Source organism: Tachysurus vachellii, chromosome 4, assembly GCF_030014155.1.
Source record: "Tachysurus vachellii isolate PV-2020 chromosome 4, HZAU_Pvac_v1, whole genome shotgun sequence".
NCBI lineage: Eukaryota > Metazoa > Chordata > Actinopteri > Siluriformes > Bagridae > Tachysurus > Tachysurus vachellii.
The window spans coordinates 16,562,108-16,589,853 of record NC_083463.1 but is presented as its reverse complement, the minus strand read 5'-3'; the positions used below and the strand labels follow the sequence as shown (position 1 = coordinate 16,589,853).

At 39.3% G+C, this 27,746-nt stretch overlaps 1 protein-coding gene across 4 annotated transcripts; it reads left to right on the top strand.

Annotated features, from left to right (window-relative positions):
- Nucleotides 1-571: 571 nt before the first annotated feature.
- On the top strand, nucleotides 572-25,363 carry setd5 (SET domain containing 5). Of its 4 annotated transcripts, none has more exons than XM_060868047.1 (24): nucleotides 572-1,028; nucleotides 11,176-11,437; nucleotides 12,228-12,330; nucleotides 12,714-12,955; nucleotides 13,272-13,330; nucleotides 13,449-13,636; nucleotides 13,734-13,772; nucleotides 13,909-14,154; nucleotides 14,236-14,384; nucleotides 14,630-14,747; nucleotides 14,931-15,040; nucleotides 15,156-15,405; nucleotides 16,021-16,101; nucleotides 16,432-16,656; nucleotides 16,760-17,104; nucleotides 17,411-17,656; nucleotides 17,820-17,928; nucleotides 18,019-18,281; nucleotides 19,513-19,569; nucleotides 19,676-20,155; nucleotides 22,133-22,407; nucleotides 22,493-22,638; nucleotides 22,763-22,860; nucleotides 22,983-25,363. In XM_060868047.1, the coding sequence occupies exons 2-24, from the start codon at nucleotides 11,367-11,369 to the stop codon at nucleotides 23,565-23,567; spliced, it is 4,485 nt and encodes a 1,494-aa protein (XP_060724030.1). In that variant the 5' UTR covers nucleotides 572-1,028; nucleotides 11,176-11,366; the 3' UTR covers nucleotides 23,568-25,363. The 4 variants fall into 4 exon arrangements, with proteins under 4 accessions (XP_060724030.1, XP_060724029.1, XP_060724031.1 ...); XM_060868046.1 differs by having other exon boundaries at nucleotides 12,684-12,955; nucleotides 13,452-13,636; XM_060868048.1 differs by having other exon boundaries at nucleotides 12,684-12,955; nucleotides 18,187-18,281.
- Nucleotides 25,364-27,746: the final 2,383 nt, after the last annotated feature.

The window sequence follows — 27,746 nt, the reverse complement described above, 5'->3', positions numbered from 1 at the left end:
TGTCCAATCCCATGCCAGGACAGCTCCATTCATAGCAGGGTTAAGGTGGGGCTGACCCTACCTCTAATGTCGTAGTCCCTGGTATAGGGCCCCGGAGACCCCGTGCTATGGACAAACAGCTGCTATATGGCTAACCCAAGCTGAGTGTATTCCCTTTAGCGCTGAATAGATTTTGTTTACAAGAAAAAAGAATAATCCCTTTATGAAAGAATTGAAAATTCTTCACACGCCGTGTGTATTTAATAACGTAACCACTGTTCCCATGATATCCTCATTTACTTCTTTCGAATATCCGTTAAGCTACTAGGTCTTTTCTGGTCGTCTGCGTTACGCGCTCCGTCCACCCTCTCACGAGCGGTGCAGAAGCTGACTACGCTTTCCACCCCTCCCAAAAAAACAAAGTCCTGCCCTGTCTTGGTCGACGAACACGTTTAACTGTTCTTATCCAATCAGATCTCTGTGTTTGTTCTCGCGCGTTGATTGACAGATTTCGAACCAATGGTAATTTAGCGGGCTGTGCTTCGTTGCTGGGAACGCCTCGTTGTTGAACCCTTGCTCGAGTCGCACGGAAACCCCGTGTTATGGTTGTGTGTCAGTTTCGCTGGCAGCCGCGGTCGATGCCGGTGAGGAGGGGGATGGGCGCCACTGCAAATGTTGAGGACCTGAGCTAGAATCACAGCCTTGTAACACACAGAGCTGTACCTACCCCAAATAAATATCGACTATAATTATTGTAAAACAACATTATAAATGGATGCAACCAGCTGGGATTCAAAATAACACTTGAAGGAAGTGCTATGACCCAAACAGAAAAGGGTATGAAACTTTCACCCACTGCGTGAGGGACATTGAGAAGTTTGGAAGGTACCCGGGATAGGGAGCTGCCTCTCGGCTTACAGCTCGCAGGAAAAGCCGAGGTCACAAGAAGAGGCCTCGTAGTCTGATTCGTTTTGATGTGGGAATATTTAAATACAGCCAGTTATCTCAATAGGATATTTTACCTGAACTGAGTTGGAATGAAGGGCTTGGTAAGTTTAAATATTTTACCATGGGTATTTTGCAGATAATGGCATGTTATGGTTCACTAAAGGCAAAAGTTGCAGCATAACTTAGCAGCTCTGTAGCTAGCTATGCTAACTAGCTTTCTATCTCTGTGTATGTCTTAAGGATTTGTAGGGTCTCAGATGTTTGTTATTAACATTTACATTATTTGGAATATAACTGAATCTAATTATTTCAACATAGCCATAGTTTATGTTCGCTTAACCAACTGTCCAAGTTAGCTACTTAGCTAGCTCTCTGGTTAGTAAATTGTTTGTTATAACCAATATCCACAATATTTCGACCAGTTCCTCGTGCTGCGAGACCTGAATTTTTTTTCCACAAGGGCTGGCGATGTAAACATTTGGTGTTTGTACTGATTATGTGCCTATTTACCATTTTATTAATTATGTTTACAACACCAGGGTCACACAACACGATTAACTGTGCGCATATACGTGGGATTTTGATAATTAAACGTTTTTAATGCTACCAGTAAAGTAGCTAGCTGTGTGATTGAGCAGTTTCCTTTTAGTTGGCTAGGTTAGCTGGATGGAGAATGCTGGCTCATTCTTTGCTCGAAAGACTCACGTGTATCAGCGTTGTAAAATTTAAATTGGGCATTTTACCATGTTTTTGCCACACAGTGGACTTTTATAAACCGAGGAAAGACAATTCTGTGCATATTGGTGAGATTCTGGGTCATCTGAAAACGTCTAGTTGGCTTTACACACAGGTCTTTTCTCATGTGGTTGCAAACAGCTTGGTACACGATCAGGGACTTTGTAAGGCCAGTTATTTATTAGTATTAGCGTCCAGGTCAAAAAGATGTATTAAAAAAAAAAAAAACAAACCAACAAAAAAAACCCTGTATGTGCGTTTGTAAGTCGTGTTAATTGTGTAAAATACGTGGGAAAGGGTTTCTGTGCTCGATGAAGCGCCGTCTTCCACAGGTAGCGTTATTTGTTTTTGTAACTTTTTTGGATATTTTTTCCGGATCTATGTTTTAATCATTCGGTCCAGATATATTCATGTCTGGAGGTTTAGTTGGATTTGTTGCATAATCGTTTCCGGAAGTGTTCCTATTATGTATTTACAGCGTTTTTGAATCTTACTTGCTAGTTCTGTCGCACTCCACTGTTGGACTGATGCAGTTAAAATCTATTTTCATTTCGCCTGGCTGAACTTTGGAGCGAGGTTAAAGGACTCGGAGGTTTTTGGTGTATTGTATTGAACTTTCTCTATTTCGATAGCTAACATTGCCAACTCTTTGAAGGGTGACTTGCTTTTTTTCAATCTTACCCCCACCTCCCCCATGAACCAACCACCAAGCTCTTCGGCGGCCATGAGAAATGGGTGGTATTTCAGAGGGGAGCTCGCGTTTCCTTTTTTAGCCTCCATTTTTATTTCAACAACAAGTGAGTCGAAGCGACAGGAGAGAGAGAGAGAGAGAGAGAGAGAGAGAGGGCAGGCAGGCTGCAATGGCTGGCTAACGATTTGCTGCCGCTCTTTCCGTCCAACGGGGAATTTCCCGTTTAATTATTGCTTACTTTGACATTTTTAGTCAGTTTCGAAAAAGCCTGCTGTCCCGAAAGATTTCGTCGCCCAAACGCCATGTTATGGCTGTAAAATGATCGCATATGGCGTGTTTATTCTAAACAGCCTGCTATTAATGTGTTCAGCTATCACTTATTTTAGCCTCTGGGGCAAAAAAACAACAACATTATTAACCCTACAAGCATGTTAGCAGTTGTTGGGGATAGTATTTTTCGGATATTAAATACATCGGGACGAGCGAGTGTGTTCGTACCATTTTGGAGTAAGCCAGGCTTGCTGCTAGCTACTTTAGTCGCTAATTACCAGGACCCCTGTTTCCCTTGACCGTGAACAAAAGGTGTCCATGACAGTGCCTGAAATATTTTGTTACTGTTACACGATGAGTACGACGTCTCCTGAGCGCCGCAAGAACATCAGCACGGCGCCATTGCAGTTAGGAAAGACTTGAGAACGGAGGGCATTTGTGTTCATCCATCATGACAAATACATGACCCAGTGTTTCCCATTCCTAAATGCACACAAGCACAATTTAACATTGATATATTTCACACTTTAATATTTCAAAAACAGCAGCAAGAGATCTGTAAATGTTACGTGTGTGTGTGTGTGTGTGTGTGTGTGTGTGTGTAATGGTAAGGCCAGTTTAACTAATCGCCTGAAGTGAAATTGGAAAACCTGTAGTATTAACCATAGATTACCAGTATACTGACGCATACTGTCTGCACATAGTTGTTTTCTGAATATGTTTTTCTGTGTTATTTTAGTCACTCTGCTTTTCTGGCCACCTTTAACTATGTGAAATTTGAGCTCTAAGCCTCCCTCACCCAACTTATCTCAGTAAACAGCAAATGCTTTGTGAAGTGTCAAAAGATTAAGCAGTCCGAGCAAAAGATTTAAATTCAAATGTAAAAAATGTCAATTATATACTGAATTGATATACTCATGAGTTTGTTTATAATTCTTAAATGTAAGCAAAACGAGACTTGTCATTGAACTCCGTTCTGTAATAGAGTCCATGTTTGGTGTTCTCAATTTGTCCTTTCCAAGAATTTAGAATAATTTGCTTTTTAGAGATGAACTCCCGTGTCCTTTGGAATTAAACTATTCTACAATAATCAGAGACTGTTCAGTTTAACAAAATTGTGTTTTACACTGTCTGTTATTTTCTTGAACAAATGCTTCAAACTTTCAAGGACATTGAGCCTCAAGGATAATGACCTCTTCACAAAAGGGTGTTTAGAGGCAGGTGTTCCTGTCAGTAATGGTTACAGCTTTTTTATTTTATTTTATTTTTATTCCAAAATCTTTTTAATTAAGTAACTATGAACTGCAGTTGCTATAATGGCTAATATGACATCAAACTAAAATTGAAACCTTTGATTTTCTAAAAAGGATTTTGAAAATCAGCTATATATATAGATTGCTCTGAATTTATTCCCGTCTGTTGTTGCCCCAAAGTGGGCCTCTTTTTTTCCTCTCTGCACTGAAACATGATGATCTGAAGGAATGTTCAGTCAGAGCAGACAGTTTAGTTTTTTTCATGTTCTCACTGTTATTCCCTTGTCCTCTTACTCACTTCTGTTGTTTCTGCACACTTTCTTATGTATTTCCTTTCCTTTCTGTGGGGAATTGAATCAACATGACATAGACCATAAGCTTATGAGTAAATATCTTACAGTGAAGGAAAGTTGATAGATATTTCACTGCTATTTAGATTTCCAGTAACACTGTCACTGTATAATTTGAAATTGCAGTTTTTCTTTTCTCTCTTGTCTTTACACACTATCTCTTTGGGTTAAATATATAACTACAATTGTAGTGTTGTATTGTGGATATGGGAAACGTTGCCTTTTTGAAAAAAGACATGATCGCTGAGTCCAAATGATGGTCTATTCTTTTCTCATCATATGTGAGCTAAACAGCATTTTCTCAGGAATTATTAAAAGCAGTGTAATGAAAAGGGTGATTCAGATTCATCATATGGTGATGTGGTTTTTTACTGTATTCTTAAGCCTTTATACTGTATGTTCAGTACACCTTCAGGTTCTGGAGCTCAGTAGTCGATCTGAATATGTTTACAGCTTTGCCCTACAGTATGGTAGGGTTAAAACTTGACTGCGTGACGCCTGCCACTCCGCTGTTCCAGGATTGGAGCATTTACTGATTTTCTCAGCCAATCATAAGACATATGTCCTTAGATTGGACTCTGTGTTCACATATGTTTGTGTTTTAACATCAGTGGGGGTGGTGTTTTCATGGCTGTGCTCTGCAGAGAAGAGCAAAAATTCTTGAGAGAGGGTGAGAATGAAAATCATTGCACAATTTGCATCCTTCATCCTCTCATTTGCTTTTGGTGCAATCTGAACATTGGAATGAAAAGATTTCCCATCATGGTGATGATGTTGCTGTTCTTTCGCTTTCTTCCTATTTGGGGTCGCCACAGTGGATCATCTGGTCCGCATATTTGATTTGGCACAGATTTTTACGCCGGATGCCCTTCCTGACGCAACCCTCCCATTTTATCCGGGCTTGGGACCGGCACTGAGAGTTAACTCTTCAGTGGCTGGATTAGCTCCCTGCCCGGGAATTGAACTTGGGATCATGCAGCTGAACTACTAGTAGCCAAAAAAATTGCCATTATAGTGTAACAATTGTACAAGATCAGTTACATGAAGCCCCCTTCCTTGCTTCCAATTTCATGTTTTCTAACATACACTTGTTTAATGAAACAAAACAAGTTTCATAATCTGTGCTTGTAATATTATTTTATTAAAAATATCTTTTACATTTTTTAGTCATAGTGAGTTAGGCTAGTCAATGCAGGCTATTCTTAGAGGAAATAGTCAGGCATTATGCAAAACGTGTTGACTTACAGGGTGTTGTCATCACGTGTCAAGATCTTTCTGATTGCATGCCGCTTAACAAATCTGTGAATCTTATTGTGCAAGTGTCGTTTAGATAAAACTGTTTTATAACAAAGTCACAATTGTGCTATTGAAGGTACACATAATATGAGGTTATGTGTATGAAGGTTTTTCAGGAGGGCTTTGAATATTTCATATTTTAAAATCTGAAATCTAAACATTTCTGTTAATGTTTATTAATCTCTCTACACTGACCAGAGCCTCAAAATCTTATTAGCTTTGCCTGTGTTATTACTTCCTACTGTGTCAGACAAGGAAACATTATTCATTGTTCCCGGAGGCAAAATGGCTGTCCAGATAGCAGGAAGCTTGTTTGTGCTTGAACAAGTCAGTGATGTGGAAAGACTGATGTCATCATTAGTGCTCAGGTGACTGTTTTGTGTTAGAACTGAATAGGTTTGTGATTCTTGATTTGCAGTTTAGTTTGAGAGACTTGCTGTTATGTTTTGTTGTAGTTATGGTCACTGAAAAATTTCCAAACCATTGTTTTCATTCTTTTTGTTCTGTAAATATCCAGATTGAGCCATGTTGTATAGCGCCTTGTGTTGAAAGCCTTACAAGCTTCATCCCAGTCGAAAGAATCTAATAGCATTAAGACGAGTTAAATCACATTAGCATGTTTTGTCTTTAGGGCAGGTGATCTCATTTGGTCATAAAACTAATGTTAGCAACACTACATATGAAAGTGCACAAATTGAGCAGTGGTATAGAAGGCAACAGGCAAGTACTTGAACGTATTTTTTTCTTCATTCTTCAGAACCAAAAGGGCAGAGAAAGAGCATGCGCAGACAGGGTAGGACATTACAGCGGAATTTGGGGTAGGGGGTAGGGCCTGTCTGGCTTAGTGTGTGGGTTGTCTTGTTTCCATCCCCTTTCTGCACTGGGAGAGATGATGTCATTCCTGTGTGTATCAGGGTAGATATTAGAGCTGTTTTTTTATGGGAATTTGACTTTCTTTAATTCTGCAGCTGCCTATCTTTCTGTAGTGTCCTGGTTTTATTTGTTTTTCCCACCCTCTCATATCTTTCTTTTCAAATATCAGGAAGAAACATTGGCGGTACCATTATTTTCAAATGTCAGTCAAATAAAAATGCTAATAGACAGATGCAATTGCATTTCTTTGATAAATTTGCCTGATTTCAGATATGGTTAATGTTTAATTGTATTTATATATTTTTACTGTTGGGTGCTTCAATGTACACTGGCTATAGCAAAGTCCATTTGCTATTGTCTTCAGCTGAAATGCCTTTGCAACCTTGTTTACCTTTGGGAACAGTCAAAAACTGTGAGTTAAACATATCTGGAAAATAAATAGGTAGTTAGTGAGCGCAAGAGTAAGAAATGGATAGGGAAGTGACAGGTAAGATTAGTGTCAAAATTCTTCATGTATATCAGAACTACACAGATATTGTTATAGTGGTGGACTACTGATCCAAAAGTTGTTAGCTGAAGCCCTGCTTACCAGCAAGCTGGAACTGTGGGGCCTTAACCCTATCTGCTTCAAGGAAGAGGTATAAAGGAATGTTTGTTCATGTATTAATTTTCAGTAACTGCTTTATCCTGGTCAGTTTCATGCCTGATCTCGGGATCAGTGTGTGCACAACAGAAGAATTCACCCCAGATGAGTTTTTAATCCAACTCAGGGCATCACGCACATGCACATTCCCACACTAGGGGCAATGTAGCTTAGCGATCCTGCAAGAATATGGGTTTTTTGGACACCAAGAGTAACCCAGAGAACCTGGATGAAACCCACACAAACACAAGGAAAAATGCAAAACTGCAGAGGTGGTACCTTAAGCTGTGAGCCATTAGTGCTACCGGTGACATCACCATGCCGATCATGGCTGTTGTACACTAAAAAGCTCAAAAATTTATATCATGCAGTTTTAGAGACAGCCCTTTGTATTTCGGAAGCTTCTTGTTCTATGGAGGCAGTTATGTTACAGTTCAGTAAAGGAATTTTTCCTTTATATTTTGTTCAAAATGTAAGTGAAACCTGACTACCTTGAAATCCAGGTAGTTGGTCATGCATGAGGAAAATATGGCTCATGGGATCTGGCCCAACAACAGGTTTACCAGGTTTAAGTCAACATTCTCACTAACAATATGCACTATTTAATCTATAAACCCTTGACGTTTATGAAACATGCTGCTTTTAAAAAATATAAGGGCAGCACTGAGAGACGTTGCATGTTTTTTATTTTTTGGATAGAAATGCTAAAAAAGCTCAGTATTCTTGTTCACAGAATGCCCTTTTAGTAAACAAAAAGGAGGTATAAACATTAAAAGAGGAGATATGAGTCCTTCTATTGATGATGTCATGTTGTATAAACTTTAGGAGCGAAGTCAATAAAAGTCCTGCTGTATTTGGAGGACTTAAGAATAAATATTGGCTTTTAGTGACAGAGGAGAAATGAACATGTATATATAAAGCCTTACATGGCTTTGCACTGTCATAAGGAGAAGTTTGTATTGGATGCAGGTTTAAACTGATAGCCAATGTATCTTAAGGAGTGTTGTGAGCAGATTCTGCAGCACAAGTGACTACTCTGGCTGCTCACTTCGAAGCTACTGTGTAGTTTAGTGCAGTGAAACTTGTGAAAATGGTTTTTATCCAAACTGTCTTGCTCTAGTATGGCGTCAAATGTAATACCCAGGTCTCAAACTAAAAAGTGGTTTAGTAATAACCCCATTTATGTTAATGGAATCTTATCTATAAATATAGATATACTTCATTGTTTTAGAAAAGCCCGATTATACAGTACAAGCAACCACACAAGGTTTTTGTTTATTTTATTTTTTTAGAAATACTCACCAGCAAAATGAATAGATTTTCCTTGTCTGTACTTAGCCCTGTTTGACTGTTTTATGTGGTTGAAATTTGTCCAATGTATGGCAATTGTTAGTCCTAACATGGTTGCTCCTATTCAAGTGAGTGTATGTGTGTATGTCTTCATGTGGTTAATATCACACACAGATATATACATGCAAAAGGAATACATAACTAAGGAGAAAATGCAGTATGCCACCGACAGCTCAGTATTAGAAATATAATGTGGCCCCTGTGCCAAAAACCTCACCCGTCCCTCCACTAGTCTGCGTCAGTAGTTCATGGACTAAGAGTATAGTGCTTAGTGCCTGATGTGAAACATAGACATTGTCTCATCCACAAAATGGCCTCTTGAGGTGCGTGTTTGTTTTTTTGTGTGCGTTTGTTTGTGTGTGTTTGTTAAGCAGGGGGTATAAAGAGGCAGGATAACAGTAATAGGAAACTGGCGTTTAGGGGAGATTTTGTGTGAAAGAATAACTTTATGGAGCACAGAAAGGTTCATTCTTTCAAAATAATTTTGTATTCTGTCATTCATCAATATTTTAGTTTGCTTTCCGTGCCTTGGAACAAATCAGCATTGTGAAGACACTCAGACACACAGCCTTTGTTTACAGATTCACCTAGTTTCGCATTCTTTCTCTAAATAGCCATTTAGAATTGCATGATAGGTAGTGTTTGTCAGATTTCTCACAAATATACTTGTTTTGATTTGGTTTTGCAGTGTTATTTATGTCTGTCTTTTTTGAGAGTCACAAACAGCTGGAACCAAATTCATTGTGTTCGTCAACAGACTTGGCCAATAAACCTGATTCTGATTCTGATTCTGTTTAGAATTGTTTTAATTGTTTAAAAAAAATCTTGCTAGCCCATCTTCTGTATGTTTAACACGTGTTTATTAAAACTTCAGTATGTTTGACAATGATTCAGCAAGTGTATTGTTTAGCTTCATATAGCTAAATATGAACAAGAAATTTTTGTGTTGTAGGGCACAAGCAGTCTGCCTGTGCTTGTTCTTCACAATCAACCTCAAAACATTTCTGAACATTTGAAATAATTCCTTATGTTTCTGATTATCATATTGATAGTACTTATCAGCTGAGTTATCCTTATAGCTGACACATAATCTGTATAGTTGTATCAAACTAAATGACAAATATTAGAAAAAAAATCTTCACCAGTACCTTATATGCAGCAAACAAGTCAAGCAAGGAATCACAAGCATTACCCTAAGTGTAAAATATTATTCTCAGAAACTTTGAACACATTGATATGTTATGTAATCATAATTATGATGTAGCTAGCCTATCCTAAAATACTACAAAATGTATATTTGGAAATCAGACAGTAATAAATCCTTTGCCTTCCTACAGAATTGAAAGTCTTTTATCCAGCTTCATCATTTTCTTGCATCTCCAACTCAAGGAGCTATTTCTAGTAAGCTCATTTGACAAATCATTCCTATTAATGATCTTTTGCAATGTAAGTATAAATATTAGGCCTGAGGAGTAGCTTTAAAGACAAATTAGTAATGCTGCTCCTTGATGAACAGATGGATAACTGGTAGGTTAAAAGACAGGTGAGGATGATGTATCATTTGCTTAATTTGTTTTGGCGCTAGTAGCTCACTTAAACAGAGGCCTTGTCCACCGTATCTATGGGCCATTAGCAACTGTATCTATGGGGACGTGTTCCTGAACACCATTCATGTGGGTGCTAAGATGTTGCCTGATTAGAGGTGAAAAATTTCTGCATCGACTTCAAACTCAGAGAGTTTGGTTGTGTTTAGATTGCTGTAACTAATGGCTTTTGAATGAGTAATCACTCCTGGGATTTTCTGGGTTACAGGTTTAAGAATAATGCGGTCATCTTGTTGCATAGTTTCCTTTTTTTGTTCCTGTTTTTAGTTTAAGTTTATTTCTTGGAATACTTGTATGTTATTTTGGTACAGAAAGACATACATTCTCCAAAAATGTGTCAATATGATATAACAATGTAATATGACAAACTGACTACTAGAGAACAGAATTTGACAAGCTGAAGGATGATTTAACCTGAGCTATTGTGATAATTCATCACTATATAATTCATCACTGTTTAATTGAATCCTTCCAAGTAAATATTAAAAATATTGATATGGTGGTGTTTTGATAATTTTTGTGTTTTAGACTCACTGACGAAATCCAAAAGCTATTTAAATGCATCGTTCATGTATTGCCACCTTCTGTACAACTCAGATATTGCATCTTTATAATCTTAATCTGTATCTGAATAATCGAGTGCACCTGTGTGTTGTGGTATTTAGGATTTGTTTTCACAGTAAACTGTTTGAATTTTTGCTTTTAACTTTTACAACAGCTTGTTTACAGCTTTTCAATACACTAAATTAATAAATGGGACGCATATAGATGTTTAAGTCACTAGAAAAAAAACATTCCCTGAAGTCAAGCTCAGCCTGTTATTCTGTTATTTGTCTTTTTGGAAATTTGATTCATTATTAATACTCAGAATGTGCTTTATGCAGCTTGGGGAATTAGTGACACCACAAGTGCGGATGCTAAGTCAAGTTGAACCAGAAAGAAAACGTACAACTTTTATAAATGTCGAGAGTAATCTATTTTGCTGTCTGATTTATCTAATTACCATGCCATGGCTGATTCCCAGATAAATGCTGATTTAATCGGTTAGCAAAATATCAATTTGTTGTAGCCAGTCTAAAAACTATGGAAGTAAGTAACTTGTATGGAAATTTGCATGATGTTACAGTATGATGTAGATTCTTGGGGACAATCATTGTTAATCTGACCATATTACTCTTTCTAGGTCTCCTGATGTGTGTCAGGTGCTGTGAGGGGCATTGCGGCACCCCACCTCAGGAGTGGACTGTCTCTGCCATTCGGATTTCGTGATTCCCTCTTCCCTCCCCCCCTCCTCTCCTTTCCCCCTGTCCCTCCATCCCCTATTCCCCCTCCCTTCCCCCTTTCCCCCTCCCTTGCGGCGCTGTGCTTGAAGTCATGAGCATAGCAATCGCACTGGGAGTCACCACACCTGAGACACCTTACACAGACATGGCCGCCGGATCAGAGTGAGTAATGCACACTTAAAGACTTAGAAATACTCACATTTCAGCAGACCTTTCATCAATTATAAATATCTTCCCATGCAAAAATTTGTCTAAAATTTCTTTCAGCTTAATCAGTATCACTATTAAAATATATCAGAAGTGTGCATTCTGCCTAATTTCAATATCCACATATTTGCAAGGGTTACATTTTGCATCCATTCTGAAAAGTCTTTTACAGTTGTCTGAGGACATGCGTGGACATATTGGCACATTGGCTCTGGGCATATTGTTGAAATGAGTTTCATTTCTAGTTTGAAAAAGAGTTTAGGTTTGTTGGTCATCACTAATCTAGTGAAATGCTTTGGGTAACAAATGTTCGACCATTTAAAGACAAAAACCTTTCAAATTCATAACATGAAAATGAGTTTGTTAATTAGTAGATTATTGTAACCTGTGATAAGAACAGCGAACAGCAAAATGTTATGGAATAATGGGTTAACTCTAGTTAACAAATTGAATATATGAAGAAAAAAAAAAATTATATATATATATAATCTGGAACTATTATATAATACCTGCTCTATTATATAATAGCTACACAAGCCTTATTTTGGTGTGTGTGGTAATACAGAAACAGCAAACTGTTCCATTTTGAAATATGGTGGGAGGCTTCTTACAGTACATGTTATCTTTGTGTTACTGCCACCTAGTGGTTTGAATAATGATTGGTTATTTCATTCTCTGTGGACTTTTTGTGCACTAATACATTGATCTCAGTGGTGTTTTATATTTTCCGTTTAATCTCTCTCAGTCCTGAGTCAGTGGAAGCGAGCCCTGCAGTGAATGAGAAGACGTACTCAAACCACAGCTGTGGGAGCGCACAGAATCATGGATACCGGGGTCTGCCCTATGCTGTGAGTATTTCTTCTCTTGCATGGCATGAGTATTAGTCATAGTATAGCAGTGAGAATTATATTGGATGTAATCCAGCTTAACTGGTGTGCTATCATTAGCCTGAACCATATTTAGTAGGATAATTGCACTTTTCATTGTAATTGTAAGTTTGCTGTGAGCTGCTCAAATGTGGCTCACCGTAGAGTTTTTCCATGCTTAAATACCATACTGCAACTGTTAAGTCCTGCATGTTTTTTGAATGCTGCATTTTATTTTTCATTCCCACCTTCTTGCTGTCCCTCCTTCCTTTCTCTGTGTCTTGTCCTCTCTCTGTCCTTCTCTCTCTCTGATACCTGAACACCATTGTTTGAAGATGCAACAGTCTTCCATTGTGTGTTGTCAGGATCATAACTATGGAGCGCCACCCCCTCCTACCCCTCCTGCCTCCCCACTCTCCCAGACCATCATTCCCCGCCTGGAGCTCAATGGCGCCCTTGGCCGTCCCCGACCCCGTTTACACACCAACGACCCTGACAACTCGGCCGACAGCGATAGCTCATCGGAGGAGGAGGGCGCTGTGCCATCAGGCTGGTGCCAGTGCCGCCTGACGTCAGATCGCTACCTCATAAAATGCGAGAGCTGCAGGTAAGAACAAATGTGTTTAAGGCTCTCCATATACGTGGTCAGTGATGGTGATTAATTTTAAATAGTAATACGATCATCATCGATATTTGTGTAGCAACCTGAGAACCATCACATAGGGAAATATTTACTTTTTTCTTTTGCAAATTTCACAACATGAGCAGTAATTACAAGTTATATCATAAGTCTGGTTAAACCATTATGGGCAGAAAAAAGAAAATCTTTTATAGACTTTTTGTTGATTGCAATCTTTTTAATACCATTTTATCTTGTTCAATGTGGTGGTATGCAATTTGTCTTACTACTTTGATGTGTACAGGGGACTGGACAGGAGGAAAGGACTCGATGGGCAGCATCGGAAACAAGACAATGTGTCAGGTAGAAGAAGAACACACGGAAACTCATACAAAATGTTGAAGCATGGCGGTGTCAGCTTTGATATGTTTTCTTAGTGTGCTCAGTGTGTGTATGAATTTGGATATTTTTGTTTTGTTAGTAGGAGAGAGCAGTGCTACAGAAAGTGGAGATGAGGAGGTCTCAGCTGCCACAGTGTCATACACAGCCACTCAGCACACACCCACCAGCATTACACTCACCGTTAACAGAGTCAAACACAGCAAAGCTAAGAAAAGAAAGAAGAGCACGGAGAAAACACGAGCTGCCCCTAAAGCTAAGAAAGTCAAGGTATATACATGCAAATACACTGCTAAAAATTGTGCGATCAGTATTTGAAACAGCATTTTATTCTGCATCCATTGATCTAAACTGTTTTTTTCTGCAGGCCTTTAGAGAGGGTTCAAGAAAGTCCCTAAGGATGAAGGTAAGAAAATTATGTAGTAACATGCTACAGCAAATGGCATACAATTAAATAGGGTTATTTTCAAACATTGTGGTGTAATTGGTCAGGTGAAACAGTAAAATCACTACATAATCATTTGTCTTTCTCTTTTGTTTAGAACTCTACCAGTGAAGCAAGTGTGTTGGATGAGAACACAGCTGAAGGCTGGGAGACGCGTATCCGGCAGTGGACAGATCAGTATGAGGAGGCTCAGGCCAATCAGTACAGTGCTGATGTCCAAACACTTCTCCAGCTCCATCACAATGCCACCAAGAGCTCGCCGAACCCTGCAGCCCTCGCTATGGACACCATCAACCGCACAGAGTTGGCCTGCAACAACACTGTGTTGAGCTCTCAGATGCAGGTGCAATACATTCACTGTGTTTAGAAGCAGATTGGCACACACTAATCTTATATATTTAACAAAACATGTTTGTATGTGTAGTTACAGCTTGGCCGTGTAACACGAGTGCAGAAACACAGAAAAATCCTGCGAGCAGCACGGGACCTGGAGCCTGACACACTCATCATAGAGTACAGAGGCAAAGTCATGCTTAAACAACAGTTTGAGGTCAATGGGCACTTCTTCAAGAAGTGAGTACACTTCAAACTATAGTGGCTGATCATGTGACCAGCCAGTTTATTTATATATTGCTATAAATCCAAGTCATAACTTGTATTTAATCCTTATAAATCGTCCTGTTTTTTAATTGTTGAAATTTGTTATATAGTCAGCAACTTTTGTTTTGCCATATGCCTTTTTTAAATTGTTAAATGATCAGCAGAAAAATATGTATAAGCCTTGGAATAGCTGTGTATTTCTTTGTGATTCTCTTCAGGCCCTACCCATTTGTCCTGTTCTACTCCAAATTTAATGAAGTAGAAATGTGTGTAGATGCACGGACATTTGGCAACGATGCTCGCTTTATTAGGAGATCCTGTACACCCAATGCTGAGGTGAGTAGAGGAATGGAAAGGAGGACAAGTTAGTCAGCATCACTGACGTAGCCAAATTTTTAGCTCAAATTGAGACTTTGTGATATTTGAACAGAAATGTATAACTCATGGCCAAAAAATCCAGTTCTAACTCAGTTTGTCTTGCTTTCTGTCTCTCGTTTTTTTTTTTACATTCACAATCAGGTGCGGCATATGATTGCAGAAGGGATGATTCATCTGTGTATTTATGCTGTTTCTCAAATCTCCAAAGATACAGAGGTCACAATTGGCTTTGATTATGAATTCAGCAGCTGGTCAGTGTCTCCCACACTTATTTCTTCTTATTTTTTTTTTCGTTCTGTTTTATTCGGAATCTTGATGTATAAATCACTAAACACACTTTTAATTCTGTTGTATCTCCTTTGATAGTAACTACAAGGTGGACTGTGCATGTCATAAAGGCAATCAGAACTGTCCCGTGCAGAAGCATAACCAGAACCCATCTGAGGCGCTTCTGCCCCCACCACAGAACCCACTACCTACTCTGCCTGGAGCAGAGACTCGCAGAAGGAGGGCAAGGCGAAAAGAGTTAGAGGGAAATGGCCTGATTGGGAGTGTGTCTGATGATAGCAATCAGCTCCTGGATGAACATGGGGAACATGGAACTAGTGAAGCAGAGGTAGTTGTCTTTTCTTGCGATGAAATGAATTATTTGTAAATCTGTTTTCAGACAAGCACCCTACTAACCTCCACGAGCTAAATTCCTTATGCTACTAAATATGGCTTTCTGTGCTATGTAATGGGAAGAATTTTAGGTCCGACAAGATCTAAGGTTTATCTGTAGAATTTCTGATTACAGCATTGCCTGAAAACTAATTTCTTTTTTGTGCTTTTCAGCTAAAGGTCTGAAAAGGTCAACATGAACACAAATAAAATATAGAAAAATAGACAGAATAGAACAACTTTGTGGATGGTGAAAAATGGCAGAGCTGCCTGTTATTAAATATGAGTCACAACAAACTTAAGGAATAACACGGTGATTCAAAATTCCTTGCACTTGTGTTAATTTTAGTTTGCATATTGCATAAATCCAAAAATATATGCATTGTTAGCAGGGTGCTGTGCTGTTTACTGACACGTGCTAGGATTTTTTTCTTTGCTTGTTGGGATTTTCTTTATATTGAGTTGTTTTTGGTTATTGTAAAAACAAAATGTTGTGATTAAAACATTGACACTAATGGTCATAAGTATAGTTTACTCGCTTTAATATGATTCTTTCGTTTGGGTTCCAAAGGAGAGTCTGATGGATGGTTTAAAGCAGGAGGATGGGCAGGAGGAAGTAGATGAAATGGGAGCACCCATACCTAATAGACGGGTAAGGAGGACAACAAGAGTATAAAAGGTTAAGGTGGAAAAAAAAAAACTTAATTTTATAAGTAATAAAATTTGACTCAAATGCAAATACATTCCTTTAAAATCTGTAAAACCTACATTTCAAACATGAGAGAGAGACAATGCTACATTTAAGAACAAGGAAATGCAAATACTCTGTATTTATGGTAGATTCTAATTCTTTGTATTCGAGTCAGTTATTTATTATATTGTTTATATTTGTTTTTGACATGTTTGATCTTGAATAGAAGAGTGGTGGATTTGTTCCTGTTTTCTCTGCAACTAATGTTGCTACCTGTGGTTTCTACTGCAGTCTCGAGAGGACCGGAAAGCAGAAGCCATCATGCACGTGTTTGAGAATTTGGAAAGAAGGCGGAAACGTGTTTCTCAGGGTACAGAACGTGCAGGGCTTGACGACTTCAAACAGGAAGGGGTGGGGCCTGAGGAAGGTGGGGCCTCCTCTCCCTCAGGGGTTAACCCAGGTCACAACGCAGGGTTGATTGGAGGAGTTAGCACACGGCGTACATCTTTTGCCTCAGTGAGTCCTTGCCGTATAATTTGTTTGCTTCCCCGTTTTTTGTTTTTAAGCGTCTTTGTTCACTCAGCATTTTTTGTGGGGTTCTTTGTTTTTTCTCTGCAAGGACCATGTGGCATCAGTTGAGTCAGAAAAGGCTTCAGCCACAAGCCTTGTTGCTCCCAAACCTCCCCCAGCACGTTCCAAACCACGACCCAAGAGTCGCATATCCCGCAATCGGGCGAGCTCAGCCCAGCGGGCACGTCGCCAAAGGCAGGCACTTTTAGCACAGCAGGCAGCCGAGGCAGGAGCAGCAGGTGGGGAAGAGGGAGGCACTGCAGCTGGTGCAGGAGAGCTGGGGATTGGGGATGGAGCTCTGGGAATTGGACAACCTCAGGATGGAGAGAGCTGTGGAGTCTCATCTACAGCACTAGGCAGCAAGACAAGTGTGAGGTGTCCCAAAACAAAAAAGGTATAATATTTTTAGGTATATATTTTTAGAAAATGCTTGGATTGCATTTTCAAGAACGATTGTAGAAGTTGTAGTATTGATTAACTAGATTGTCTACTGAAAATGACATTATGCTTTTAGAAAGCACCATACAGCGAATTCTAATAATGAATTCAAATTACTTCAAATTTCTTACAGTAATTCATGAAATAATTTAGTAATAATACCACATTTAAAAACATTTTGTCTAATAATGAACCAAATGACACTGTGGATCCAACCAAATGCATCTGTGTAATCATGACGTCATATTTTTAATCTCTTCAGTACTTGGTGACAGAGTGGCTGAATGACAAGGCCCCAGACCGTGTAGAGGAGCCAATTGAGCGACCTCTGCGCATCTCCACAGACCCTACCGTGCTGGCTACTACACTCAACATGCTGCCAGGCCTCTCACACTCACCCCTCATTTGTACCACACCCAAACACTACATTCGCTTTGGCTCTCCGTTCAACCCAGAGAGACGTCGTCGGCCCCTTATCGTCGATCCCACCTACGGCTCCTGCAAGAAGGTTAGTTAAATTGTGGGCAGAATGATGAGGTTTCAGGAGGAGTCACATTGGCAGAATAAAAAATGGCAGTGCCTTCTGTGTGGTGTTTGTTAGTTGAAAATTGAATAGCACCCAGCTGTTTGCTGCTACTGACCACAGTGTACTGCTAATTTCCATTTTGTAGAGGTGGATAAAGCAGGCGCAGGATGAGAGCATGTCTCTTTCCATGGAGGATGGAACTGAGTCTAACTCTTCACACCAAAGTAACAGCAGCAGCACGGCCTCCAGATCTGGTAAAAAAAAAGTCCCTTTTGAGGTGTTGTACACAATGTTTAAAGATAATGGTACATGTAGTTCCATTGATGCCATGTTTGTTCTCTCAGAGTTAATGGCACCCTTTAAAAAGAGGAAGTCAAAGTATGCGCCAGAAACGGTTGCACCGCCTCCTGAACTTTTGCTTCGACCTTTGTCCCCCATCACACCTCCACTGCCAACTGAGTCCTCTGTGAGCTTGCTACACCCTCTCTTCTCTTCCTGCTCGCTCTATTTAGGAGCCGAGGAGGAGAGGCAGAATGGCGCTATGCCACCCTACTCCCCACTCCCGTCTCTTCCTGCCAGTCGGTGCAACACACCTTTGCAGTTTGAGGTAAGAACACATCTGCTTTCAGCTTGTTTTATTATACAGCACTGTTCAAATGTTCTAAGCAGGTGGGCTGTAAAGTAAAAATGCTTTCAAATATGGAAGTGCTAATCCATTTTTTTATCAATTAATAAAAAGGAAAGCAAATGAACAGAAGCAGAAATCCAAATCTGATCAATACTCGGTGTGATCACCCTTTAGCGGCAAAACAGCATACTTTTTTCTACATACACTTGCACAAAGTATTTGAAGGAACTTGGCAGTTAGGTTGTTGCAAACATTTTGGACAAATAACCACAAATACTCTGCAGATGTATGCTGTCTTAATTCCTTCTGTCACAGACAGACTTGATGTTGAGATCAGGGCTCTGTGGGGCTTGAGGCATCAATTCCAGGACTCTTTGTTCTTTACACTGAAGATAGTTTGTAATGTTATTGGCTGTATGTTTGGGGTCTTTGTACTTCTGCAGATTAAATTTGAGGCCTCACTGATGGTATTGCAAGATGGATAAGCATCTGCCTGTATATCTCAGCATTGACGACACCATTAATACTGATCAAATCTCCAGAACCATTTGCAAAAAATGCAGCCCCAAACATGCAAGAAACTGCCACCAGGCTTCACTGTTGCCTGCAGACACTCACTAAGTTTACTTGGCCAACCACTGAATCTATGGTCCTTAACATTGCCCATTTATTGTTATTGTTCAAAAAAACTTAAACAGCACATTGAAAATTGAGAGGAAAAATGTTTATATATAATTTTGAAAGCATTCTTACTTTACAGAATTTCTTCACACCTCACTAAAATGTTTGCTCAGGACTGTATACTAAACAGCAAATAAGCAGTCTTAATGCTTGTGCACTAAAATGTGTAAATATAGAACAGCACTTGCCAATTATTTGACTTCCTTGGAGTATTTTTTCAACCTATTATTATGTACAATTTTTAACTCGTAAGATTTCAATACAAATGGAAACCTTTGTCTAATAGGGGCTCTTTCTTCATATTTTGTTCATAGTTTTTTAAACTGTCTCAATAACTAACATTTGACTTCCCATAGAAGTCCCCTTCATCCGTTACACAATGCCATGTGGTAGCTACAGATTAGGTTGAATAAACACTAAAATATTCTTTAACAAAGCCACTCTTGTTTTTATCCCAGTGGTATTGAGTAAATGTTTCTTGTGAGTGTAGCTGTAGAGTGGATTAAATAACCTGTGGTCTTCTCCATAGAACATCTCATCTCCTGAGGCATCTCCTGTACACAGACCAGAGTCTCTTTCTCCAGAGGTATGACCGATATTGGTTGGATTTTTTTTGCATGAGAGACTGAGTGATGGTAGCAGTGTTACATCTTGTTGTGTTGATATATGACCGTCTCTGTAATTCTCTCCAGCCCTGTTTGCGACCAGACTTTGATACACCGCGGATCACCACCTTCCCTGACCTTTCTGTGACATCCGGTCTTGGCAGTCCAGCACCTCCATCTGATGACTTTCCCTTAACTGGACCAGAGTCTCTGACTGGCTCTGGAGATGGTGTCTGCCTAACACCAGTCCCTGTTTCTAACACCAGTGATGCTTCATTGGGCCCACGCTTAAATGACGCACAGGTTCGAGAGCAGGTCTTTAGGACAGAGTTCAACCTTATCTACACCTGCTCTCCGCTCAATGCCAACCTGACCTCTGGTCCTGTGACTGACAGAAGGCATTCCCAGTCAGAAGGCAGCTTCTCTCCTGCTGAATCCTATTATAGCTCTGTGAGTGGCCAAGGGTTAATGACTGAGCCGGGGTCTGGTTCTTTTTCACCGTACCCTGAGCCTCAGTTTGGGAGTGGCACGCCTCCTCATACCAGCAATCCACCACAGAAGAAGAAGGCAAGTTATCCTTATGCCAATTATCTTTTATTGGTATTTTATTGGATTTTTAAAGGTATAAAATCACAGGAAGGGTTTTTAAGGATAATTAAAATATGAACTGCATACAGTTGGCAAAATAATAAATTCTGGAGAATTTAAACACCACCACGTATGTCTTCCTCTACTGAGCACTGAAGGCCATACATATAACAAGGATTAATTGTACTGGCATTTTGCTACTCCATTATGGGTTAAGCAAGGAAATCTGCAGCTAAAAGCCACTCGACTAGTTAATAAGCTTTTAAGCTGCATGAAATTCAACGCACAAAGTACATTCACATGTTAACTGTCAGAGTATTTTCTATTTGCAGTTCTGATTGGCACAAATCATATATCTCCTTAAAACAGTATTATTTAGTACTGTAACTCTTGACTGCTGAAAAAAATTAAAATGCAAGTACTTTGGAAGAAATGACAAATCCAGAGCTACCAACTCTATACAGATCACCATAAGGCAGAGTAATGAAATAAGTCATTTGCCCTGAGTAAGCTTATAAACAGCTAAGGCTAGACAGATGTTTCCTCAATACTGTATCACTCACAAAGTGATGTCTCTTCATGTGTCAATGAATCAGGACATTTCCTCCCTGTTCCCCTCATACTCTCTCTCGTTCCATTTTTTGTTCCTCAAAAACTATTGCAGTCTTTTCTTCTTCACTTTTTTCAAGGCAGAGGGCCATGGGAAGTGGCGTTAGTCAGCTGCCAGGCTTGCCTAGTTACCAGGCACTAGCTGTAAGGCGTGAATTCAAGCCAGGGCAGAATATGGTGAATATTATATACATGGCCTCCATCTAGAAGTGTGCATGTGGATATTGTTTGCATTAGCATACAGTACGCCTTCCTTATCTGTACTGCCCAAAAACCCTTTAACATGCATAAACCCATTACATATTGTTGTTTCTTTTACAGACATAGCAACATGTGCATCATTTATGTGTTTACAATGTATTCATCATGCACTCAGTTCTTTTGATATCAAGTTTTTAATTGACATTTTTTTAAGCAATGTGTTGGTGATGCACTGAAATAAATCTTGGTCTAACTGATGTTTAGGACAGAAATGTATTTGAATTTAATTAATTTTTTTGTATGAAAACATTTGTACTGTTACATAAGGGTATTTTTTGTTATTTTGTAATATTCAATTCTGTATGACAATTTAAAAACACTCTCTTTGTATGCACCTATTTCAGTAGCATGAAACACTTTTTAACACTTCAAAAGGTAAACATGCATGTTCTAGACAATTTGTCAGCTGGCATTGTCTTATAGTGTTTGTGGTACTGATTGGATTCTACTGAAAAATGAAATGCACACTGCATTTTAAAATCTTTTCCTGCTTCAAAGTATAGCTTGAAATGTAACTGAAAAGTATAGTCTGGCACAGGAGTGTATTTTCCATTACCACTGAAGTGTTTTCTGCATTTATATTTTTGTACATTCTGTTAATGATCATGTAAAATGGAAGTAACTCGGTTATCTCATTAAATGCGTCCAAATGCTAAACATTTAAATTGTTGCTATTTTGGCCGAAATTTCGGTGCATCCTTACTGAATATATGTTGATCATATATGCTGAGAATTTTCACGTGTGTTTGTGTGTGTGTGAGAGAGAAAGAGCGAGAAAGATAGAAAGAGGGAAAAAAATAGTGTGCGCATGGGCAACTAAACAATCAGGAAATCAGTTGTGCATACTGTGATATCCATCTTGTAACAAAGTTTAGAAGCAGATTTTTTAAGTATAACAAGGTGCTGGTTAACACTGCATGTTCTATCATTCTCATTCTCATTGAGTCTATGGATGGTGCCATGTTACATCCTGGATATTTTGGTAATTTATTGTGCATGTGCGTGTGTGACGCAACCCTCTGTTTCAGATGTCATTGTTTATCTACAACTTTGTAAATGTTTTATGTAATTATTTTCACTACATAGGTATCTTTGCTGGAATATCGAAAAAGGAAACAGGGAACACGGGACCCTGAGCCAGTAGGTTCTGTTGGTGGCACCATTGGTACCCCTGTGCGTACTGGCTCTCTGTGCCAAACTGCTGAATCCCCTGGTGGGCCACGCTCACTGCTGCAGCCCTCCGCCTCCCCACACAGCACCTTCTCCTCTCCAGCCCATCAGCCATTCCCACAGATAGAGGAGGTCAGTCCTCCTGATCTTAGCACCACCCTGGGGAATCACTCCCAGACATCCAGCCACTGGTACGAACATACATATACATACAGGTCAGAAATATACATATACATTGTGAGAAAAGATGAGTGGATACATTTATTCATATTTTAGGATGGTACCAACATCAGTGGAGAGATTAAGGGAAGGGCAGGGAGTTTTGGAGCGCGTTCTGAGGGGCAATATAAAGATGGACCGGATCCTTAAAAGGTCGGATGGTGGAGCTGGTGAACATGGTAGTAACCGAGACAAAGACATGGGTATGGAATTACAAAATTAACTTTTTTTTTAATAGTAGAAATCTTTTGCTTTGTGTTTATTTGCAGTTTTGTGTGTCTATTCAATCTTTGCAACTGGTGTCTTTGTCTGTGTGTGCATGAACAGAGGGACTGGAAGATGATAGGTATGCTCTCCCAAGTTCATCTTTGACGTCCCCCATGAGGAGTCCTCAGAGCTACAGCCCATCTGTTCACCTACACCAGGTAAAACTAATAATTAATTTTTTTACTGTGTTCAGTGATGTGTATCAAATTCTTTTGGATTTTTTAAAAGTTTACTTTGTGTGTGCATTTGTTTGACTTTTTCGATCTTTGACATTACCCAGGTGCAACCTCATTTGGCCGAATCTGATCTACATCTGGAAAACTCCACCTACCACCAGCAGAGTAGCTCCTCTCCTTTTCATCCCTCCATCAGCTCCTCTCCTTCACCTTCCTCTTCATCAGTGGTTCAGGGCTACCATCCTTCTCGGCTGGGGACGCCTGCTTCTGTAGCCCAGGACATGCTCTCCTCCTCTGCCCCTGCTTCAGTGGACTCCAGGCACACAGGGGGCACTCTACACCATCCCAGTAGAGCAGGAGGGATGGACCTGTCGCACCTCTATTCAGACAGCCATCATAAAGCCAGCCTGTTAAACAGCAGCACTCTTTCAGGGTCTATGAGTGTATCCACCAGAGGTCAGGGCCATTCGGACAGCTGCACTGCCATAAACAGCCAAGCCTCCCACACGTCCAGACTAGCCCAGTCACCCACAGTGCGAAACATAAAAGCAGGCAGCCCCAGTCCCTCAGTGCTGCAGGCCAGCTCCAGGCTTCTCTCAGCCAGTGGAACACAGCACTACCCACAGCGGCATTTACAGCAGCCCCCTATGCAGGGTTCAGGTGTACGGACACATTCTGGGACCTACTAGGACTCATTGCGTGTTTGTATTTGAGAGCATGTATGAATGTGAGAATGCGTGTGTATGTGTGCTTGTTTGTCACCCTCCTCAACTAAACCTGTGGAAAAGTTCTGGGTTAGGGGAGGGGACTTGATGTACAGATATCAGAGGAGTATGGACTCAACCTCTCTTGTAATGACCGCCTCTTACTTCCTTTATCTTTGTTTTCCTATTTTTCTTTATTCTTTCTTTCTTCTTTCACCAAAAAATCCTGCATTTCTGCATTCTATAAGTAGTCTGGTGTGGATTTCATTATAATCTTGCAGTCAGTGAAATAAACATATAACCAGTTTGGCAGGGGAAATAAGAGTTAAATCATGTGTAATTTAAAATTTTCCCACATGCTTTGAAAACGCATTTACACTTAATTACTAAAGTAGGTGATGATTTGAACCACGCACCTATACCGAAATAAATCAGTGCTCAATCTCTGCATCCTGGTTGGAATCGTTAGATCAGTAGAGCATTTGGTGCTTTTTCAATTTGCTCACTCATTAAATTCAGGTCATTTTGCTAGATCATTCACTGACAGCTGAATTTTCTTCAAACAAAATGTTCGTTAGATTCATTCACATGGGTAAGTAGGTAAAAATTATTTAATTAGTCTCTCTTCCTCTTGATCATTCCGTTCAGTCTGTCAACTGTCACTAGGTTTCTAGGATCATCCCTTGGCATCCTTTTTTTGTATAGATTCATTCTGTAATACTTGACAAACACAGAACTTATGGTGCTGCAGTTAGCTCAGTCTTTGTTTGAACTGACTTTAGGGTTGCCTGAAACCCAGTATCATCATGTCCATTAACAGTCTGTTCTAATGTATAGCTGTCATATGGGACTGGTTTTATTTTCATTTTTTAAAACTGGGTTCTAGTAAATGTTGCTTTGGTGACTAGAAATACACGGGACTATTTTGAAAAGTAAGCTGCAGAAATATTGTTTTTACTCCGTTATAGGATTTATTCCCCGCACAGTTGTTGAATCCTGCAGGATTTTTTATTTTCATATTGTTGAGAATTTATTTTTCTCTCCCTTTGACCAATCCTTGCATTCCATACACCACAACACCACCACCAAGGAAGGAGAAGGGGAGGTGTGGCTGGATGGTTTGATTAGGACAAAATAGACAAATATTAAAAAAAATGGTGGAAAAGTCAGCTGCTGGGGTTTCATACTAAGTATTTTTCATGCAAAGTGCTGCTTTCAGACATGGTTTTTTCTTTTTTTCTTTTTAAAATACAGAATGCTGTACTTTTTCTGTCTGATATATCACAAATGGTGAGGTCACCTAGTTTTGCCATGATGACAGAGTGGAACTGAATATCAAGTCAAATGCAATGGATACCACTGTTGTATATTGGGAACTGTAGTTTTTTGTCTTGGTTGTCTGTTGGGTGGACTCAAGATGGACTAAATCTACAGTAACTCAATTCAGCCAAAACAAGCTTTTTTTGTTTTCTTCCCTCAGTCAAAGGACCTTGCAGGAAATTGGGAAATTCAAAGGTTCATTTGATCATTTTGGCATTTTCTGCTAGAGTTCCTCCCCCCATTTAGGAAAAGACTCAAGGGTACTCACTGATTAACATGAATGTTTGTCTTTTCACAGGACTACAAAAGAAAGAAAAAGATTTTATGACCAGAAAAATTTACCAGCACCTTAATTACAAAGGAAGATGTTAACACACAAGAAACCGTTTATGTATGATCATGTGTACTTGCATAAAATGTGTTATATACTGTTCCAAGAAAATATAGTACACTAAATTTGCCGCATGCTATTTTATTCTTTTGGGGTTGATTCACAGCTAAAAGTGTGGATATTCCATAAAAAATACTGAACATGCTTCAAAAGTTTATTTTTTTTAAACACTAATCAAAGTTTGGACCTCTACCACTTCTTTATAAAACAATAAGCAGAAGATATGTAATGTATTTTGGAAATGGTTGTAGTATGAAAATGACACATCTGGTTACAGTGATGGTAGTGAAGAGCATCAGAGACCTGAAACTAAAAATGATGGTGTAGACTATACAAACCTTAAACAAGTTAGACTAAAGCCTAATTTCATCTTTGAGCTTTTGCTTGCAGTCTTTCAGTGAATATTTCACCTGCATAATTACCCTTTGTTCGTTTGAGTAGTACACAAGGAGTCAGATTAGACATCATGAATACCAAAGAGAAAAAATTCTACATTTGCACACAATAGTTAATGTTTCATTGTGTTTAAATTACTACACAAAAGTCTTCTGAATTAATGAACCCATTCTGACAGTAATTTCATTAAGAGGCTGTACGCAATGAAAATATCATGTACTACAATGTAGTTTGTACTTGTTGCTCAACTGTCACACTTGACTGTGACTAACGAATAGCTAACAAGAGAACGTGTAAATTAGCGGCACTGCCGTGGGTTTCTCACTGTACGTGAGAGGAGGTAGAGCTCAACCCGCAGCACTAAATCCACCTGTAAGCGTGGCATGGTAGGACTGTTTTGTGATACACCACACGGTATCTGCTTTCCATTGGCACACGCTGACGCTTTTGGTTTTGTGCGACTGGCAAAGGTTTAAGAAAATCCGGTTATTTTGTTGTCCTGATGAATATTAATTATGTTGGCATTGTAGAAGCCAACATTCTGTTTTCCTATTTAAGCTTAGACAAAAATATATCAAGAGTAACTCCTCCTAGGGCTTTCGAGCCACATGCACCAAATTCGGATATATTGTAGACCCTGGTCTGAAGTTTGTTGCTATTACTTTTCTAAGCGATCCGAGTTTCTTTACGTCCGGTACCGGGTCTCAAAGTGGCCATTTTTCCCATATACTCCCATTATAAAATTTGGAGGTTTGTAACTCGGCAAGCTTTTGAACTATCTACACCAAACTCGGCCAGCTCCTTTAGAGTGATACCCTGAACAAAGGTTTAAATTGGTGTACCGACTGGCCTTTCGGTTGTGCCGTAGCCCCGCCCCCAAAATATGCAAAATCAAAAAACTTTTTACAACATGGACATGTGACATATCAAAACACTCAGAACAATGAAGGGAACTACCTCCAAATGTTTTGGCACCCTAGCTTTCTGTTTACTTGTTTCCAAAAGTAACACTGACCCTTATGTCCACTCGCCTCCAAAAAGCACCGGCCTTTGCGAATACTTGCATCGTCAAAGCCAACATCAAAGTTTGTCGCGACGAACTTTATAAATCTAGTTACACACTATTTTCTGACACCAGTAATTGTTTCCTTATAGTCTTATAATCTTGTTGAATTTTATTTTGTGCATTGCAATCTTATAAGTAACGTCAGTTTAACAGCAGCTAAGATTTATTGCCATTAAATTCTGATATTTTTTATTTTTTTCACTTTGGTTAACGTTTTCCTGTCTTAACCATTCTGCTGTTTGACCTAAGAGACTACCTAAAGAGAGCAGCTCTTTAGTCCTTTAGTCCAGCCAACTCTTTCACCTTCTTATCTGTGCACTCTGCTTAAACAGATCAAGTTCCAAAGCTTCAACATTCATCTTAATACCAACATCAACACAACAGTGCTTGTTGATACCGGACATTTTTTTTCCTCCGTGTGAAAAAAAAAAAGCAATAAAAAAAAAATGTCGTGTGAAAAATAAAACTTTAGCCACAGAAGCACTTAGCACGTACATATTTCGATATGGTTGTATTTAAGGTTTCAATTTTGAATCAATCAGTTTTCAAGTCTCTATATCATTGCTGGGTCTGATTCAGCAGTATTGAACACAGCAGCAGATAAGAATGCTCCACCGCATAAATATTTTGGGACGTATTCTTGGTCCTTTTCCCTTAATGAGTGATAAAGGAGGACTGACACAGTGCATATTAATGTTCAGTAATTGTCTACAAAGTGACTTATGCGACTAAGTATAATTTATAAAATGACACATGAATCTAGGCATCAAGTAGAAAAAAATACTGATATGTACATTGTGTTTAGTACAGTACTAGGGGTTAGAACTACAAAGCAAAAAATAAAACATTGGTGATTGCATTATATTGTTATCAATACAGCTTATCATAATCTTCAATTCTTCAACTTATGGCAAGCAGATGCAGCCAGTGTTGTGGCAGTAGCATTTGTCACATTCTCTGTGAGGTGTGGGCAAACCTGAATGGGCATTAA